Raw genomic sequence first — 19,953 nt, forward strand, 5'->3', positions numbered from 1 at the left:
AGAGCTGGCACTTTTGATAATAGCAACAAAAGCTTCTATGGCGAGTTGCTTAAGAGGTCTTGCGTTGGGTGGCTGGCTGTTCTCGGGGGAAAGGGGAGGATAAGGGATCCTCTCGTTACACTTCTAATTGGTGGGGAAGAAGAGGAGTAGGACATCCAGGTGTTGATCGACGCGGATGATACCCTGAGCGGATGGATTATCTAGATTCTTTTTCTTTTACGATGGAATGTTTTCTTTTTCTACATCGCTGCACGTTTATGATGTTATGCCTGGGAAAAAAGAAGTGGATTTACGAATGAATAGGGGGATTGGAACGGCAGACTGGCACCTTCAAGGGAGAGGAGAGTTATTTTTTTTTTCTTTTGATGTCCGCATGTGGTTTTCGACATTGCATTACAATGCCAACATGAATAGACCTGGGCGGCAGCAGCTCTGTTTCTCGTCTTCTTCTTTTCGGGTTTCTCTTTTAGTAGCGGGCTCAATGATGGTTGGTTTTGGGTAGGAAAAAGGATCGTATTCACTTATCAACTTTATTTCTAGTTTGTTCTTTTCGTTGGTCGAACGATCCGAAACATGATGGTTTCAACCAGCTGGGGACGAGAGAATCCTCTCAACCCGCCACAAACGGCCAACGTTGAGGGTTGCCCATCATCGTTGCGCAATACCAATGCCCGATTTAGCGAATGTGTTGCGTCTGGGGGAAGTTTGCTCGCTGCAGTCCGCCTTCTTACATGCGTCGCCCCAGATTCTGTCATTCCCAAACGAGAACAACCTCTCACGATCGGATCTGCCTTGGTGATATGGATACGGATGATCCTACGTGGACCTTCCATGTATTACCACCGTGTACCTATTCTCTAGGCGACACCAAGCGTCGCTCATGAGAGAAAGCGATTACGAAGTTATGTCATGCTCCTCTCTAGGTTTCTCTTCATCAGATTCAGTCATTATTTATCCGAAAAGAGGTCGGCGAACTAGGACGACAGAGGATAATCCGTTCAATTTCAGAAAAGCAAAGGGTGGCAGGACAGCAAGGCGAACACCTGTTGCATTTATGGAGATACCAGGAATGGCATGAAGATTATGGTCAGCGGGATAATGAAATATAAAGTGTCCCTATAAACCAGACGGCGCGGAGGCGGGCTGGAAATGCCCAACCTTTCCCGGGTGCAGGTCGATCTTAATATATCCGTTAATGGGGATGGCTTGACAGCTATATGAGTAGCACTGTGCCGCATGAGGGCATTGAATTGTGAATATTGCCATACGTTTCGCCGGGAGTGAGAATGGTGGGCTGGTTTGCTCATTTTCCGGACTCCACGTCGCGTTTCGTTCGCTTTCTGTTCTCGTGGGAGAGCACGAAGGAGGATATTTGACAATGAGCTGGCCAAGTGGTATATATCTCGGTATATATATATATCAATAGGATTGAAAAGAAACGAGGACCCCACCCTCGTTTGAAGGGGATTGTCCTTGGTCTTCTTTGTCCATGCCGTGAGGGACATTGAAGTCGTTCGAGTGGGATGCCACAAAGAGGCAATATTGATTGTGTTCTTGCTCTGATCCATCACGGCTGGGATATACAAAGGCTGGTTTCCAAGAGTCGGGATACAAACGGGATATAAATATATCCGTTTCGTCGTTGGTGGTGAGCTTGAGATCGCATCGACAAGCGCCACGATATCAGCCCTCGTTACACCTCTTATACCAAAGCGATTAGATCCTCTTTGCACACTCTCATCCTCCTTCCATTTGGTTTCCAACCTTCCTTCCTTAGCTTCTACTCATCCAGCATCACTAACATCCTCCACGATGATCCTTCCCACCCTCCTCCTCCTCCCGGGCATCCTCGCTGCCGCCATCCCATCTCCTCCCGAAGGCTACCAAACCACCCTCTTCTACTCCAACTTCACTTCCCCAACAGCCCTCACAGCCCCCAACTCCTCCTGGATCCTCGACCTCGGAACCTCCTACCCCTCGGGCCCTCCCCAATGGGGCACCAACGAAATCCAAACCTACACAAACTCCACATCCAACATCTCCATCCGGAACAACACCCTCATCATAACGCCCCTACCGCCCAACGGCACAACCACCGCGCGAACCTGGACCTCCGCACGCATCCGCACCCACCCCCGCCACGACATCTCCTGCCCCGCCTCCTCCCGCCTCCGCATCTCCGCCAACCTCCGCCTCGGCGCCGACCCTGCCGCGCTCCAGTCGGGGATCTGGCCCGCCTTCTGGGCTCTCGGATCAGCCTATCGTGACGTCTACACGAACTGGCCCTCCGTCGGGGAGATCGACATCCTCGAATCCCCCAACGGCGCCAATGCCACCTGGCACACGGTCCACTGCGGTACGAACCCCCAAGGCCCCTGCAACGAACCAGACGGCATAGGCTCCCGCGCGTCCTTTCCCAGGGACGGCAAGTTCCACGTCGTTTCCGTTGATGTAGACCGCCGCGCTACTTCCTGGCGCGAGGAATCCATCTCCTGGGCCGTGGATGGTGAGGAGACGTTTAGGATCACGGGGGATAGGGTTGGGAATTTGGCGGCTTGGACGGCGCTGGCGCATGAGAGCAAGTTTTTGCTGGTGAATGTTGCTGTGGGGGGAGCGTTCCCTGATGCACTTGCCGGGAGGAGGACGCCTGACTCGAGGACAAGGGGTGGGGCGGGGGCTGCTTTGGAGGTGGAGTATGTGGCTGTTTATCTTTCTTGAGAAATGGATGTGGAATGGTTGGTTCGGGCGTTGGGGAGGGGGAGGGGGAGAGAGAGAGAGAGAGAGAGAGAGAAGGCTGAGCCATGGGATAGGCATATAGGACGGGTAGGACTTTTGATTTGGGAGTATCGGGGTGGGAATGGGAAAAAGGTATTGGTTTCATGAGTTTCACTTGTGCGAAATATACTCGTCTCAAGTTCTGTGTCGATATGAGGCACTGATATATATATGATCGTTCAAGACACAAGTGAAAATGCAGGTCTGCTTGCCTGTCTTCTGAATTCATCAGCGATTCTTTCTCAAGGGGTATTTCTACACAAACTCACACAGGCAAAAACCGAGCCCTATGCACCAGCCAAACCGAGGTATACACAAAATAAAACAAAAGAGAAAGCAAGGAGGGCGCTGAGGAAAACGCCCGAGTATTCTTCTTCACCACTTCTTCACCTAAGGATCACCAACTCGTCATCGTCATCATCATCCAAGACCACCTGCCGACTCATCAGCTCCTCCCCGAGACTCTCCCTCCCCGCCTCGCGTATCCCCTTCTCCGTGATGAAACGCGTCTTCTTCTTCACGGGGGATTGCGGCTCTTCCCGCACGAGCTTCTCGCCTTCCTTCATCCGCGCCAGCTTGTCCTTTAACGAAGTACCCCACCCGAGCGCCGACACAGTCCCACCACCTGATCGCGAGGACAGGGAACTATCTGTCCGCTTCCGTTTTATGGGGCTTAGCCGTATGGACGTCTCGGCGCCCTTTGGCGCGAGGAGGCCGAGCTCTCTCGCATCGGGGGGTTTCGTTTCTTGTGCGGATTGTTGGGTCGAGCACGCCGAGGTCGCCGCCGATGACGACGATATAGCTCCAGCCTTACGTCCCGCGGTGCGCATGTATTCCTGGCCCGTCCCACTCCCGGTCTTGCTAAGCGCCTTCATAATCTGCTGTTCCTTCTCCCTAGCGATCAGCCTACGCTTCAACGCCTCCTCGCGCTCCTTCCTATCCGCCGCGCCATCGATAAGATCCGCTGCGCTCATCGACTTGGTCGCATACCAATGACTGTGCGTCTCGCGATCGTACGCTCCACGCCCGTTCGACATCGCCATCGGATCGAAATTCTTCCTAGCCGTCGGTTTCTTCCTGTACTCGCTCCCAAAGCCCATCTGGTTAAGCTCGATCCTCGTCGAGCGAGCCTTCCTTACAATCTCGTTGGAGTGAAACTCGCAGAATTCCGTCCGCTTCTTATTCACCCACGAGTTGCAGAGCTTTCCGTCCTTCTTCATAGATTTGCAAAAGCCCAAGTCCCTCGCTGTTCCGATCTCGATAATCGTGTCGGCGTCCGAGTTGATGACGAGACTGAATTTGCCCGAATGCGCTCGGGACGCGGGCGGTGGCATGATGGTGGGGTTTAGTATGGCAATCACGGTTCCTTCAGGGATTTTCCAGAACCGAGTAAATCCCGAGTTGAATAGGAATAGCTCAAGTTCCCATTGGAGATCGACGACTGTGACGACCATGTATTTCGTCCGCTCGGGGTTCTTCGTTCCACCATTTTCCGGGGCTTTGTGGGATCGAGGTTCCGATTTGCTAGCAACTATTGCGAAGACGACAATATCCTCTTCGAGATCCGGCAGCTCATAATCGGGAGACTTGACCTGCTTCAGTAAGTCCTTAATCCCAAACATCGCCTTCCCTTTGAGGTGCCGCGCGAGAGTTGGGTGGGGTACAATTCGTTTGGAGAGGTGAAAGGACGAATACACTTCGAACGAGGCGCTTTCGGATTCTTTGGGTTCTTCTGGCTTGTTTCCAGCCATGTTCTCGTTAGCCACTCCAGACTGTAGTTGTTGCTCTCTCTGTGAAGAGACGCCTGATGTAGTGTTGCTTCTCCTCAAGCCTCCGGCCAGGTTAGACTGTGCACCTAAGATATCGGTGCGCGAGAACTCCGGGGGACGTAATTCCTCGTCGGGAATGCTCACTGCGGCCGACTTGTACTTGTCCATTTCGTCTTTCGATATCCCGAAAGCGTTCGTCCGAATATTCCTTATCCTCTCCTGACGTTCCCGGCGTTCTTCCTCCTCTCCTCTTGCAGCAGCAAGTCTTTCATTAAAGCTCATAGGACGAGGCGCTTCAACGGAAGACTGTGAAGAGTCGTGATGGTTCGTCTTCGAGGTTCTCAGATATTTATTCCCAGCCGCTTGATTTTCGGTAGGCCGTCGCAAGCTCGGCGCCCGCTTCAACGAAACATCCTTCGCCCTGAGACCCTTGTCGATACCTAAGAGTACTCGGCTCGGTGATGTTTGCGCGGATGGCGGCTGGACTCTGCGAACTGGAGAGGCAGGTATAACGGTGGGTACGGATGGTCGCTGATCGGTGTCGCCTGGTTTCGGCCCTGCCTTGGTCCCCGGTGCATCGCCCTTCGCGAGTGGTGGCGCCGAACCCAGGCTCGACGTCGTCGCCGTGCTCCCGCTTGCCGACGACCGGGCCTGCGACTTATCCCTTTGTAGTTTCTTCAGCTTTAACCGAGCCTGGATCTCCTGTAATTTAAGCTGAAGAGTCTCCTCGTCTTCGTCCCCTTCGTCATCAATCTCGTTCCCCAGCGATAAGGCATTCGATAAGGTTCTTGTACTATTCATCGCTCTCGATTTTCGCAAGGGCGACGGCGAGGGTGAGGTCCGCTCGGCCATCCGACGTAGTTTTTCGCGACCGCCGGGGGTGCTTATGAGGGCTTCGTGAGGAGATCGGGGAGGCCATTGCGGCTCGGCGGCGGGTTGATCTGTCCAAGTCAGTGGAAAAGACCGAAGGTAAAATCTCCCGCAGCTTAAAACGTACGTGGAGGCATGACGAAGGCGGTGAGTAAGGTGGGATTTGGAGGTGTCGGCGAATTTGGCAGGAGAAAAGACCGGGCTCTTTCGAAGCCCTTTGGGCCGAAATCGCCTCCAAGGCAAAGATTCGAATCTTGAGAGCCGGATCAAAAAGAAGAGGTATGATAGCAGGGTGCCATGATACACAACTCAGACCCTGCAATATCCGACCCCGAGAATCGTCGATAAAAGAGAAAGCAGAAACTAGATATTCTGAAAAGAAGGGGGAGACCAAGGACAGGGATGACTGTCACTTGCTCTACCAGTCGTTGGCAGCAGTGAGGATGGAAAAGAGAACTGAGGAACAAGCGTTTGACACCCGTCAAGAATATTTCATACAAAGCAGACTTGGCCATGCAGTATCAAATTTATCCAAGTGTCACTTGCCAAGTCCCACTCGACACAGCATCTCAAAATTTCCAAGCCTTGACAGTTGCAGTTGCAGCACTGATCCACACAAGACGGCAATGGACCGACCTCCCTTCGTAGGCACGTGATACTTTGGCGGAAACCACTTTTTTCTAGAAAAGAGTCTGTGATGCAAGAATCATCTTGTATCACTGCAGGGTTATGGATGATGGTCCAATGGTTGCCAGATTTCTCCAACGGCGACGCGTGGATCTTTCGTTTGAAGAACGCGACGACGCGTTTAAGTCGCGCTGGGTTAAATTGGAATCTTAGTCAGCAGAGACATCGGACACTGTGCTACAACTGTACAATTGTAGAATTGTACCTAAGACCAGCAAGCACAATTCACAATTCGAGGTCTCTTCAATAATATCGACTGTCGAAGATGAGATGGGGGAAACTGGTGATATCGGAATACCATTGATACCTTTCGGTTGACAACGAGGAAGAGCAATGGATAGAAAGTTTGACCTTCAAGTTGCCATTGGCGCTTAAACGCAAGCTTATCCCTCAGCTGGGGTTTAAGCTCCACGGCTTCTTCTGCATCCAAGTAGAAAGATGTGTTCAAACAGAAAAAGAATCCTCACTTTGGTCACTTACAAAGCGGGTAATGTGAAGGTAGGGAACATCGAATTTACTCGTGTATGTACTTCGTACCTTCAGCCAAATCGAAACCACACGTGCAGTAACATAGATCTCAGAGGGGAGGCATAGCCTGTGGTGGACACAGGGTAGACACTGGGAAATAAGTGTTACAGACGCCAGCACTTTGTCGTAGGGAATTGCCGTCTACAATTTGATACGCTGGTGCGCACTAACACACTAACACCAATGGTGCCGGCTCCAGACGCGTCTTAGAATTTCGAGCTCACCCCGCGACATTGCCTTCAGCTTCAAACAACCACCACTTACAACCATTTTCATCTTCCAATCTTCTTCGTCTCCCGCCCCGTTTCATTCAATTGCAAACCTACTCCCCGTCGCCGCCGCCAATTTCCCCTTCATGGCGAGAACTCGATCCTCAAAGCCATCGGCCGCCGCCAAAGACTCGGCGCCCGCCGTAACAGACTCGAAATCCATCTACACGCTTCCCCCTCAGATTCCCAACCCTCCCCTCGCCTTCATACTACCTCGGGCAGCCACGGCCGCCGCGCAGATCGTAACCCTTCCCAATCCGCGCTATTCAAAACCTACGCGATACTTAGTATGTCCCGAAACGGGCGTCTATGAATTCACCCATGTCTCTGCGCCCACCTCGACACCGCGGAGTTGGTTCTTCGAATCGAAGGACGCTCCAAATGACGACGATGACAAGACCACCGATAGCAAGGCGCAAAAAGTCAATGGATACATGACGAAGAGCTCAGATCTCTTCATAGCGACACCGTTCGACCCCCTCTTCCTCGTCTTACCTGCCCTACTTGAAACAGCCCCCAAGACCGACGCCAAGCGCCTATTCCTCGCGAGCGATGACCACTTCGACAAGCTGCCCGAGGAGTCGTCTCATTTGAACGATATCCTACGGGAGGAGAAGACGCGCAAGTTGTTTGAGGAGAGGATGAAGGCCGTATGTGACATGGTGGAGGCTGGAAGCGAATCCATGTTCCGGATCAACGAGGAGAAACTATTCCAGGAGATACTAGCCAAGGCGAGGAGGTTTGCGGAGGGATCACTGCCGCGAAGTATGGAAGAGAAATTTGTCACCAAGGCTCTCCAAGCGCCCATGGTCGCACGTGTCCGGCGCGATGTGCCTTCAGCAGATTCAGGAACTTCGACCCCGAGCACCGACTCCGTCGATTCACAAACCTCAACGGCCACCACAGAAAGCAACGCGAGCTCCCTCACCTCCCAGGCCTCAACAGCAGCCACATCCATCCCCGAAGACGCAGACGCCATAACCGAAGACGCCATCACCACCGCAATGCAAGCCTCGTCCGAAGTCCAAGCCCTCCAAAGGCTACGCGTCTCGTTCGATTTCATCTGCGCCAGCTACATCCCTCCCGCGCTCACCTCCCGTCTCCGTGAGCAGCTAGCGGACAAGAAATTGTCAGGTACCGACTTTGCCCCTCTAGAGGAATACCTCGCCGAGTTAACGAAGATCCGTGCGGAGGCTGTGGCCGTGAGAGGTGGGGGTCAGTATGGTCGGAAACATGCTAGGGACGAGGATGAAGATGCGGCGCGGGAGGAGAAGAAGCGGAAGTTGGAGGGGGAGAAGAAGAAGAAGTCTATGGAGAGCAGGGGCGTGCGCGAGCTCAGGAAGGTTAATACCTCGGGGATGAAGAAACTCAGCGAGTTCTTCAAGAAGAAGTGAATGGGGGGGTGGTTGAATTAGTTCACAGGGTTCCTTGGCTTATTGGATCTTGTATTAGATAGCGGGGCCGGCGTTAGGGCGTAAAAGGGTCTTGGGGATTTCTAGGCCATTGGGACCTCAATTTCAACCTGATATAATCATACACCGAAACCCCGGGTTGCATCATGATATCATTACTCTACGATTGTCTCCTTTCTTTTCTTTTTTTTTTTTTTTTCTTTTCCCCTAAAGCCCCCTTCTCTATCTCACCCCTCTCCCGCGCACACCTCTCACAGAGCCCGTACCTCGCCCCCTACCAATACCCGAAGCCCCTCTACTGCTGCCCGCGCCTCGCGTGCTGCTTTCACTGTGGTAGCCCAGCGATGAGCTCGTCCCCCTACCGATACCACGTCCCCGACCACGTACTCCGCGGGTCGCCCGAGGCGCGCCGGTAGCGCCAGCCAGCCTCTTCCGCTCCTCTTCCTCTGCGCGCCGCCGCGCTTCCTCGCGTCTCCTCTCTTCTTCGGCAGCTCTGCGCTCGGCGGCTTGCTGTTTTTGTATCGCCTCGGCCTCGATATCGAGGAGGTCTTGTGATGAGCCTTTCCAGTTCGGGTCTAGGATTAAGCGTTGGTTGTGTTCGGTTTGGGATAGGATTCGGGTCCAGGTGTTGAGGAGAGCGGATGCGTTAGACACGGTACCGGATACAGTCTACGAGCAGGGGAGGACAAAAAGCCAAGTTAGCGTCACGATCTATCGCGGGATAAGACGAAAGTGGTCCGGGTATGCATGAGAGCACAAGACCCCGAAGGCCACTTACATTCATGTTGCCCTTGGCCCGTTCAAGGGTTCCAATGAGACCCTCGATTGCATGATTCACGCCCCTAACTCCCTCGAGCTCCTTGCGCAGCGCAGCCTCATGGTCATACGTGGGCGAGGCCGGCCTCGTTGGCGTCTTTGGTGTTTTGGGCCTTTCTAGGGGTTGAGACTGGGTAGGTTTTGTGGTCGTAGGCGAGGCCCAAATATCCTCCGTCAACGAGTCATCGGCGGGGTCAGCCATGGTGGATCTGGGGTTAGGCTGTACCAGACGCTGTTGCGATGAGGCTGTCTGTGCTGTATGTACGGAACAATATTGGCGCCGGGGTGTTTGCAGTGCCGTTAAGGCTGAGGCAATGAATGGATGTTGGACTTTGACAGCTAGACTTGGTGTTTGCGCTTGGTGGGGTCAATGTGTGACGACGGAGCAACATTGAAGTCAGACCAAATCGAATACTGCCACAGTCGAATGCACTGTTCAAGTTGGGACCTGATTGTGGGGCAATTGAACCATCCACTGCCGTCAGGCCCTGCTGGCTACTGTACGAATTCCACGTCTCGCTGCAGGTAGCATTGAAGACCGCCTGAGATGGGAGGGGTAATCTGCTCGACACTTCGTATGTACTCCGTGTTATTATTTGCCATTTAGGCACTGTATTTAGCTATTGCTCCACTGGGAAAGACGCGTTGCTGTGGTTGGAAGGGGCAACAGCTGCTTCCCATTGGTCGACTTTTGCCCTGCCAACACGAAATTGGCGCGGAGAGCGCACCGTACGCGTTGACTGGCTAGGCTGTCCGGAAGTGCAGTCTGCAGGGCCTCCGCTGCAAAATTCCTGCGCCCAAACCAAAGGGCTTGCAAAGGAACAAGGTAACCCCGACCCATGCCAACAAACACCAGCCACCAGAGTTGCAGAGTTGTAGGTCGATGCCACCCACCTCCTCGATTAACCTCCTTATCTGCCTCTGCCGACTCCATCATATTGTTGTACACTTCGTAATGCTTAATGCTTCGGAAATTGACTCTCCCCATCCTCCTGCATTTCCCTAGTTATTCTTCTGTTACGACCTAACCTCCTCCATTCTATTTACTATCCCTCTGGAGATATCCCTCAGTCGATTCTCTCACCGCTTTGTTGACATCTTCGTTGTGTGTTTCATGTGTTTCGAGGCATCGATAGGGAAAAAAAACTGTTGTTCTCCTCACCAACAAGTTGCGGGATTGAAGCATCACAGCAACCCACAAAAGCCAATCATCACCATCGCAAAGGCTCTGGTAGCTTGGGGACATTGAGACAAAGGGAGCAGGACCAACTGTGCGAAGAGGATAAATCTACCGGTGCAGAGAGAAGCTGTGAACCTAGTTTCTCTCAAACACAGTTTCTCATCTTCCTCATTCATCACCTTTCTACAACCTGCTTGACCACCCTCGACCTTTAGCCGACCGACCTGCAACCAAGGACAAGATGCCTCGAGCCATGATGCCTTCGACGCCGTCTCCACCTCCGAGTATTCGGACCCCTCCCACACCCAAACACGGCTTCAGCGACCCCTGGGAACCTTACTCCCCTCGAAAATCCGCACGCATTTCCGCCCAGCGCGCTGCAAACCGAACTCCTCCTCCACCTTCTTCTCTCGCCAATTCAGATCCATTTGGCCCGACCCCGACCAGGAAGTCACGAACCCACGCCTCTTCCGTCGCTGGCATAGTTTCCCCATTCGAGTCACCCAAGAAAAAGCCTCGAACGTCCGCCGCCATGGATCCTAACTCTCTTTCCTACACCACCGGTCGCCTAACCGTTGAGTCTTCCTCCAAAGCCGCTTCGTCGCTCGGATTCGATCACGACAAGTCTTCTACCCATCAAACCTCGACCACGACCATCTCTCGTAGGACCGGAATGCTTCCTACCCCCGCCAAGACGCCCAAGAAGGCTCCGACAGAGAAGAATCCTGGAATCCAGGCCATCGCTCGAAACCTTTTTGCGACCGAAGAAGAAGTCATGCCTAGTCCCCAGAAGACCCGCGCCAAGAAGTACACGGGCATCTCGCTCGAGAGCTTTACCGCTGAGGACGACGAAGCGCCAATTGAGATTTTCACCGACTCCAATGAGCGTATCCCGCAAAAGGTCGTGAGCGCCGATAACCCCTTCTACGGAAACGCTGGTCGAGATGTCCAGGAGCCTGCTAGGCGCAGGAGCAAGCGTCACAAGGTTCACGTTCCCGGAGAAGGTCGCCAGACCATTGAGGAAGCCATGGAACGTGAGGATGGACTAGTTTACGTATTGTGAGTTTGACTCGATTAACCCTGACGACCTTCTGCTTCCCAACACTGCGACAATAGCTAATTCTGTTTCTAGCCGAGGAAAGCGCTTTTTCCGCAAGTTCGCAGAGGCAGACCCCGCCGATACCGAAGATAACGGCGAGGAACGAAGCGGCTCCCCCGTTCGACGAATGACGCGATCTTCCATTAAACCTCGTCTGCTCTTCCCCCCACAGCCTCAAGAACCGAGCGCCCTCGAGGAGGAAGAGGCCGATACCGACGTTGAGATAGAGCACTTAAAGAAGACGACCGAACCCCGCAAGAACCCTCGGCCTACTACTGTTGTGGAAGTGGTCGAGGAGTCCGAGACCCCCAAGGCTCCCCGTTTCTCGCCGATTTCTCCTCCTGATACGCGCCGAGTCACCCGAGCCCGAGATAAGAAGTTCGACGAGCCTAACCCCGTTCAACGTCAAGGCAGGACTAGCCCGTTCGACTCGTGGCCTCGTGTTAAGAGCAGGTCGGAGAGCAGTCTACCCTCGAAACGACCCGGTTCGAGCCTAAGCTCCAGCACGGCCAAGAAGGCTCGCCCCTAGGCGTGTGCGGTCGCGATACGATTTTTCCATTTCTGGCATTCCATCTGGGTTTCGAGGCCAAGTCGTGACTAGGCATTGGGCCGGTAATCATGTCAGCCCTTTCTTTCCCGATTCATGGACGAGCCACAGAAGGGCCGAGGTTCTCGATTTCTTTTTCTCCTTTTTTTATTCTTTTTTTTTTCGTCTTTTTATCTGGGTTTCTTTGTTTGCCGCTGCTCTCGCGCCACTTCTATCTAGGCTAGAAACCCGTTAGGATTGGGGTTCCGGTTTATGACTTTTGCCTGTGTATATTGGTTTGTTTTTCTTTTCCACTCTCTCTTTCACTTTCTACCAGAAGAGGAACGAAATCAGCGGGGATCTGCCTAGAGGAAGGGCTCACCCGTCTACTATGCATGGGATCGATGAGAACAAGGTTTATTACGTCTACACAGGAAGGACAACGGGCGTTTGAGGATTGATGGAATGAAACCCAGGTTGTTTTTTACACAGAGTCGCCACGGGCAGACGAAAAAAGACCCTCCTAACTTGAGGGCAACGTAGTTAGTTATTCAGATACTCAAAATGCGCAAAGGGTGAGGATAATTCCGCCCAGTTAAGCAGCACTTGGTACGATCCGCAATGTGCGCCGTTAAAGGTAACATGAACCGTTGCCCCTGATGCTAGTGGGAGTGTAAAAATCTCTGATGCTGTGATTGTTATCTCGATGTAGTCTGACTGGGGCAAACTTGTTTTTCGATTCGAAGAACACGCCAGGCACGCCGTGGTACGAGATGATGCGCCTCCGTAGATCGGATTTAGCCTCGGTGCCCAACTGCCAACAATGCTTTAGTCCAGCCAGTGGAAGCAGACTTGGTCAGTTTGTGGCCCGATGTAGGTTAACGCTGGCCAGCCAAGAATCCCCTCCCCCTTCTGGAAGAAAAATACTTCGTAAAAAAAAAAGAAACATTTCGTTGAGTTCTCGGGTTTTGTTCGTCAAATGGTGGGTTGTTGTCATGCCCCGCCATGGTAACGTAATAATTGCCTTCGGGGAAAGTGGCACCTTTAAGTCGTCAGGAACCCCACCATCGTCACTGGTCTCTCTCTTCTTGTTCGAAACCCAACGTTTTTTTTGAAAAGCTTCAGTCACGCATTGAGACGGGCAGAACCTCGTATCTTGCCGGAAACGCTTGGCAGATTTTTCGCAAGTTTATACCCTTAGATATTTGGGCCATATATATAACCCTTGTCCATCCTTAGACCCTCGTTTATCCATCTGTGTTGGAGCTTTGTAGACTCCAGAGAAACCCCACCGAGACCAAAGTCAATCTGAAGATCGAAAGCCTTCCCGACTGTCGAAGATCATACTCACTCCTCCCAACATTTCAAAGGAAACAGCTAAAAGGAGAGAAAAGAGAAAATGCACATCCTCTTAACCAACGATGACGGCCCTCCGTCCCCCCACTCATCCCCATACATCCGCTGCCTCGTAGACACCCTCCAAAAGGCCGGCCACACAGTCTCCGTCTGCCTCCCGCACACGCAACGATCCTGGATCGGCAAAGCCCACATGATCGGCCAGACCGTCAAGCCCCTCTACTACCGCCCCAGCGAATCCATCTACGGCGACGACGCCCAGGGCAGCACGCACCACCGCCCCAGCCCCGACGGCTCCGTGGAGGAATGGATCCTCGTCGACGGAACGCCCGCGTCGTGCGTGCAGATCGGCCTGCACCACTTCTTCCAGGATCGCGGACCGATCGACCTCGTCGTCTCGGGGCCCAATTATGGACGGAATTCCACGGCTGTGTTTGCGCTGAGTTCGGGGACGTTGGGGGCGGCGCTTGAGGCGGCTGTTTGTGGGTGGAAGGCTGTGGCATTGAGCTTTGCTTTCTTCTCGAGGAATCATGATCCTATTATTATTAAGGGGGCGTGTAAGCATAGTGTCCGGGTTCTGGAGGCTATATATAAGCAGTGGCCGAAGGATGGGAGCGTGGACCTTTACAGCGTCAACGTGCCGCTGGTGGAGGGGGTCGAGAAGAGCAAGGCTTTGTGGACGGGGATGTTGCAGAATTACTGGGGTGGGGGGAGCTGCTTCCAGGAGGTCGAGGGAAGTATTGGGGATGAGGATGAGGAAGAGGAGAGGATACGTGAGGGTATACTCGGAGAGGTCGTTGGGAAGGCCGGTGCCGTTCCGGGCCATGTTCATAAGCATTTCAAGTGGGCGCCCAAGTTTGGAGATGTGTATAAGAGCGTCGAGGATGCCGGACCGGGGAGTGATGGATGGGAAGTCAAGGAGGGCAACACCAGGTACGTCGCAGGGTTTCTTCGTTGGCCCATATCGCCGTCTGGAACTTACCTCTTGCTAACACGTTTTTGAACAGCATTACACCGTTGAAGGCAAACTTTTGGCATGCCGCTACGAGTCTGCATGGTAAAGAGTTGGAACTGTAAGTAACAAAACACACGCGCATATCCGTTCACATACCCGCCTCTCCTCTCCGTTTCTCAGTACCGCCGTCTCGCCAGATGCCAACCATACTACGAACTCCCGAGGAGAAGACTTTGATAGGGATGGCATCGGAAGAGACCAAGAAAGGCATATTATCAGGTATTCTGTAATAGGGCATGCATAAGACATCAACATGCGTAGCCCTCTAATGTGCATTATCATACATTAGAGTTACCATGAAGCTTTTACAATAGATCATAATCTTACACTTTCTCTTCTCTTTCGAACAGTCCTCCAACGGCACCTGTGGCCAACAGCCCAGGCACAGCTCACCTTATCTCCTCGCAACATACCGGGAAGACGGGCGCGAAGGAAACAATATACGCCGTCGTGGCCTACGAAGATCCATATGTTCAGCCCCTGATCCTAGAGGCGATATCAAAACTCTACCCAGACATCAACGTCCTATCCACGTTACCGCCGACGACGAACGACGGCGAGCCAAACCTCAAAAGCTACCTACCGACACCAGGAGTCAAAGTCCTGAATATCACGTCCTACGAGTCCATCGACTTTAGTTTCGCGAACGATCACCGGGATACGTGCCTTATCAACAGCTACGTGATACGCAAGGCGCTTATACGGAAACACTTCCTGTCTACGACGGTGGACATTTGGGTGGCGAAGCGACCGGAGAGCGTCCTCAGGGACCACGTCAAGAGGAGCGAGGCGTTCGAGGTGGACTTTGCAGAGTTTCTGGACGATGCGCTCGTGGAGGCTTGGGACTTGAGGGAGAGCATGGAGAAGAACGAGGACGGTGCGGGTGAAGTTGAAGCGGAAGCGTCGGAAATTAGAGAGAAGGATGGTGATGACGATGAGCAAGACGAAGTGGACTTATCAGCAAAGCCACCTCACCAGCGTGAGTGGTGGATACTGAAGCCGTCCATGAGCGATCGCGGCCAAGGAATCCGCCTATTCAGCACGACGGCGGAGCTTCAATCCATCTTTGACGAGTGGGAACCGCCTTCTGATGGCGAGGACGACGATGCGCATTCGACGGGTGCGGCCGACAATGTTGAGGATGACCAGGCAACCGCAGGAGATTTCATTACGACGTCTCACCTCCGCCACTTCGTTGCGCAACCCTACATCCACCCGCCCCTCCTCGTCGGCGGGCGCAAGTTCCACATACGAACCTACGTGTTCTGCATGGGCAGATTAAACGTCTACGTCTATAGGCAAATGCTAGCGCTCTTCGCGGCCAAGGAATACTCCCCACCCTGGGAGGAGGACGATCTCGAGAAGCATCTGACAAACACGTGTCTTCAATCTACGCCCGATGCAGCCTCCGTCCAGCTCTTCGGCGCCCTGCCCCTCGACAAGATTGTCAAGAGCAGCGTCGAGAAGCAAATCTTCGACGTGGTGGGCGAGTTGTTCGAGGCGGCAGCCCTGGGCATGACTGTGCATTTCCAGCCGCTCGCGAATGCCTTTGAGGTTTACGGGTTGGATTTCCTCGTTGATGAGGCGGGAACTGCGTGGCTGCTTGAGGTGAATGCGTTCCCTGACTTTAAGCAGACGGGTGGGCAGTTGAAGGGCGTGGTGGCTGGGTTTTGGGAGGAGGTTGTGAGGATTTCTGTTGGTTCGTTTTTCGGGGTTGAGGCTAGGGAAGGCGCTAAGAGGGAAGAGGAGGAGGATATGGTTCTTGTGAAGAAGGTTGAGCTACCTCAGTGAGAAGCCTTGAATATTGGTTTCGAGTGTATATCAAAGAGGGCGCGTAGAAGCGTTTGCTTCTTGCAAGGGTGGTGTGCGAGATGAAAATTCACAACTTACAAGAGATGCTAATACGTTGAGAAACAGGAGGGTGCAAATAGACATCTGCCCACCGTTAGCCAATCCCTCGACCTTGTCTCCCGTGAAATTGCCTGGAATGGGCAAGTTGCATCTTCGTCCTCACTTAGCGACTTATAGGAAAACGCTATCTGCAGGGAGCCAGCTAGCAGCGAGGCTTAGATGTCTTGGAAAAGAGGGGTTCGACATGATAATTACCGCAAGTCTGTTGCAACTGTGAGACTTTTTGTTTTGACTTGGAATGACTCGAGATATGGACAGAAGTGCAAACCATATCTGATCCGAAGGAGGAGGGGGTTGTGGATGGTGGTCGAAGAGACTACTAATGCATGTTGACGATCTTCTTCGATGGCGGCGGGAGTCGGGGAAGGTCGTTTTTAGTTTACGAATCACACGTTCTCCAGATCTATCTATCTGAACCATGGAAGATGCTATGAAACGTCCTTCCCCGTCCGTTCGAGACGGATCGCCTGCTTTTTTGGCTATTTTGTATTTATTTTTCTGCCCGTCAATTCAGTCTTCTTCTAACATCGTTGATATATCCCAATGTCCCAGAAGTTCTCATCGCCACCAGTATCGCCACTAATAAATCTTGATATGGGTTAATTCCAAGGAAGAACGTGTAATCTCATTTGTTTTACTAGTAGGGTTACGACGCATGGGGGCTTAGACGATAGATCAAACGGATCCTAGCAGAGGAGCAGACTTTACAAAGTAGGTTCTCGCATAGTATGAACTCACCTTCTAGATCTAATCTTGAAGTTAAGGTTTTTTGTTTTCTTATTACAAAAGTCCTCGAGAAGCGGATACAGAGGTTGTGATTTGAGTATGACCCCGAAGACTTGCATCGAAGCTGCGCGATGGAATCATAGAGGATGATCGGTTGTGGGGAAAGGGCGTTGATAGTTCGGGCACCGAACACGCCAGAGTAACAACTCCTCGAGCGGAGATTGGGCGAACCGGGCCCGTTTGGCTGAGACAAGGTGGGATTAGGATGAGATGTGGTGGCTTAGACCGAACGCTGAATATTCAAACTACACGACTGTGGACATATTGGACGGGGCCTTTATAAGTATATGACAATATAGGAAGAAGGAAGATGAGACCCACCCGGGATGTTTTCACGATGTGTTCCTTCAACTCCCATGTCGAGGATAGTTCCCGCCCGACGTCACCGAACATTCACGAGGTTCAATTCTGGGAAACAGCCAGGCTTGTCAAAGCCTCCCGAAAGAGCAGAATGATTCTTCATACTTCCACGCCCCCAGGATCCTTTTGTCGATGCCCCTCCTTCCAGCGGTGAGCCGCTGATCCTACCCCATGGCATATTTGGCCTCAAAGTTTGAAGCCCACTCTGACGGGGCTTAGCATGTCTCGAGTTGCAGTTCGACAGATTTCCAATTCGCTGAGAGCGAAGCTCGATTTTTCAAGAGAGATCCTGCGGCCGTAGAGGGTGTGCCAGTTCGCTTTTGCATAACCCGGAATGTTCGATAGTACCGCCGGGCCCACCCCAAAACGCCTGGCACTTTTGACTGGAACTCGGAGCTTATGAATCCCGAGAGGACCAGGACCATGCGGCGGCAAGCCGTTTGGGGGCGAAAAGATCCATTCACGAACTTTCCATGATGCACGCCTAGTGTGTGCGGCTCATCTCCCGAAGAACTAGCTCTACGTACAGCTCGATTTAGGCTGGATCGGGCAATGTAATTTCGTAGGCTCCAAGTCTTCCTCGTCATGGACATTTATCCAAAGGAGGATTTGGAAGTGCAACTCTCTTGATCATTGCACTCCTTCGCACCGGGTCAGCATGGGTGATCGGTTTGCAGGGAGCGGCGGCCGTTTTTTTCTTGTATTACCTTAACCTTGACGGGAAGTTGGAAGTTGGATTGAGGCGAAGCACAGCACGATTGATGTAAGTTCCATTTTTGATGGATCCATTTCCAAGAAAAAACGCCTGTTCATCATCATCACGGGTCAGGTCGGACGGAGAGAATTCTGCCCTGCACATTTGCTCTCATCTGCTGCCTGCTTGTTTCTCTTAAAACATATTTTTTTCCCCTTTAGAATATCACCTCCTTTTCCCCCAAAATTGCAATGGGAAATTAAGGTTGGAGCAAGGGGAAGGGTGCACAATTGTGGCATTGCTAAAAATATATTGGCCCCAAGACCGGATGGAATGCACACTCAAATCTTGGCCCCCAAAAATGGCACAGCACGGAAGCCGTTGATCGAATCGAAATATAGATATAACATGTACTTAGTCTTTTCCCCGGATTATAGTTTTCGTCTCTCCCCAGGCCGCAGATGTCGGCTGTGTGTAATGTGCGAGATCGGTTGGCTGTCGACCGATGTCGTTAGGCGTGGAGTAGGCAAGGCTGAGCTGCTGCATGACTTTTCATGGAATCAATCGGGTTGGACGGTTTGGGCAATGACCAGAGATATTTTTGTAATTCCACTTTGGACGTGTTACCGAAGATGTGGAAGGGGGTGTGCGTGGGCTTGGAACTTTGGGGGGAAAGGCGAGGCGGACTCTTGTATTGGATGTTGGATCCAACCAAGAAGCTTTTGTCGAATTAAAGTCGGCGAGCAATGGAAAGATGAGGCGGGCCGAGGAAGCGTTGGAGCCGCGCCGTTGGTTGCACCTAGGCTGCATGTAAGATGGTCGGTGTCATTCAACGGTTGATCTACTTCGTATGCTTCGTTATTTTCTTGCTAACTTAGGTTGATTCGTTCATTCGTACTCGTACAGAACGACAATCAAGTCCAAGAGGGAGGTCAATCCTCGGGTTAAGCGTTTACATTAATATGTTAAGTCAAGACGCCGACAAAGTCACAGAGCGATTACGACGCTGGTTGATACCGAGCATGAATGACATCTCCACTCCAAGCACGATTCTGTATATTCTCCCATATATCCTGGTATGTATGGCAATTGTCGTGTCTTAGTGTCTTACAAAGGTGGCGGAGACTGCATCTTCAGCTTTTTGTAATCGGTTTTATCTCAACATCGGGCAGCGATCGCAAGGGGTAATGGAAGACGAAGACCTCAATGACCAGTCATGCAGAGCTCACGCCCGACTTTGCGAAACATGGAACGCGTATCGTACTTCGTAAACGTCAAGTCAAAGATGCCAAGTTGGTGCCTCGAGCTTGGCAGTGCCAAGGAGAGTACACGTTAGTTCATATCGCACGGAATAAGCTTTTCTTTTTTCTTCAGTTCGAAACAAGTTCCCCACTAGTGAGGTCTTCGAGAAGGCTGCGCCACAGTCAGGAGGTTCGACCACTCTGGCTTGAAAACGGTGATCTGAAGGCAAGGCGTTCTGCGATATTCTTGTCAAAACACAACTCGGTGTAGGAGGCAAGTCGCCGAGAAGAGCCCTCAGTGGCCCGGAAGGATACGAGAGCAGAGGAGGACTCGTACTTCGTACGCAATTGTGTTATTGCTGACATGTGACCCGCTACCATGAACATCGTCAAGCTTTGTGGGGAAGCGGAGTTCTCAGCTCAGGCGTCCTCGGTCAATGGCGGCAGACATTAATCCTCAAGACCTATAATACACGTGGATTAGGCAGATTGCGTATGAAGAATGCGTGTCCTCGTGGGCGCAGGTGAACGTTGATGCGAGGTTGTAAAGTTACCTGACCCTCCGACTCGTACGGAGCAAAGACCGAAAACAGGGGCTCACCAGCCGCTTGGGTCCAATCGGAGAGGCGCAAGCCACCTCGAGCTGTGGCGACGCCGAT

The 19,953-nt window shown here is 52.4% G+C and overlaps 4 protein-coding genes and 2 pseudogenes across 4 annotated transcripts; 4 read left to right on the forward strand and 2 right to left on the reverse strand.

Moving 5' to 3' along the window:
- Positions 1-1,812: 1,812 nt before the first annotated feature.
- SAPIO_CDS0819 lies at positions 1,813-2,718 on the forward strand (annotated as a pseudogene; the record flags this gene model as incomplete).
- A 443-nt stretch (positions 2,719-3,161) lies between these two features.
- SAPIO_CDS0820 (Cell division cycle protein) lies at positions 3,162-5,551 on the reverse strand (the record flags this gene model as incomplete). Its single annotated transcript, XM_016783514.1, has 2 exons — positions 3,162-5,485; positions 5,542-5,551. The coding sequence occupies 2 exons, from the start codon at positions 5,549-5,551 to the stop codon at positions 3,162-3,164; spliced, it is 2,334 nt and encodes a 777-aa protein (XP_016646280.1).
- Positions 5,552-6,984: 1,433 nt separating this feature from the next.
- SAPIO_CDS0821 lies at positions 6,985-8,292 on the forward strand (annotated as a pseudogene; the record flags this gene model as incomplete).
- A 313-nt stretch (positions 8,293-8,605) lies between these two features.
- SAPIO_CDS0822 (uncharacterized protein) lies at positions 8,606-9,328 on the reverse strand (the record flags this gene model as incomplete). The annotated part of the gene is made up of 3 exons (XM_016783515.1): positions 8,606-8,629; positions 8,698-8,979; positions 9,089-9,328. The coding sequence occupies 3 exons, from the start codon at positions 9,326-9,328 to the stop codon at positions 8,606-8,608; spliced, it is 546 nt and encodes a 181-aa protein (XP_016646281.1).
- Positions 9,329-10,547: 1,219 nt separating this feature from the next.
- On the forward strand, positions 10,548-11,934 carry SAPIO_CDS0823 (uncharacterized protein; the record flags this gene model as incomplete). Its single annotated transcript, XM_016783516.1, has 2 exons — positions 10,548-11,365; positions 11,439-11,934. 2 exons carry the CDS (start codon positions 10,548-10,550, stop codon positions 11,932-11,934), a joined length of 1,314 nt encoding a protein of 437 aa, XP_016646282.1.
- Positions 11,935-13,330: 1,396 nt separating this feature from the next.
- SAPIO_CDS0824 (uncharacterized protein) lies at positions 13,331-16,093 on the forward strand (the record flags this gene model as incomplete). The annotated part of the gene is made up of 4 exons (XM_016783517.1): positions 13,331-14,220; positions 14,295-14,360; positions 14,423-14,521; positions 14,653-16,093. 4 exons carry the CDS (start codon positions 13,331-13,333, stop codon positions 16,091-16,093), a joined length of 2,496 nt encoding a protein of 831 aa, XP_016646283.1.
- Between the last annotated feature and the right edge of the window lie 3,860 nt (positions 16,094-19,953).

Source organism: Scedosporium apiospermum (genome assembly GCF_000732125.1).
Source record: "Scedosporium apiospermum strain IHEM 14462 chromosome Unknown SEQ_SAPIO_0033, whole genome shotgun sequence".
Taxonomy (NCBI): Eukaryota; Fungi; Ascomycota; class Sordariomycetes; order Microascales; family Microascaceae; genus Scedosporium; species Scedosporium apiospermum.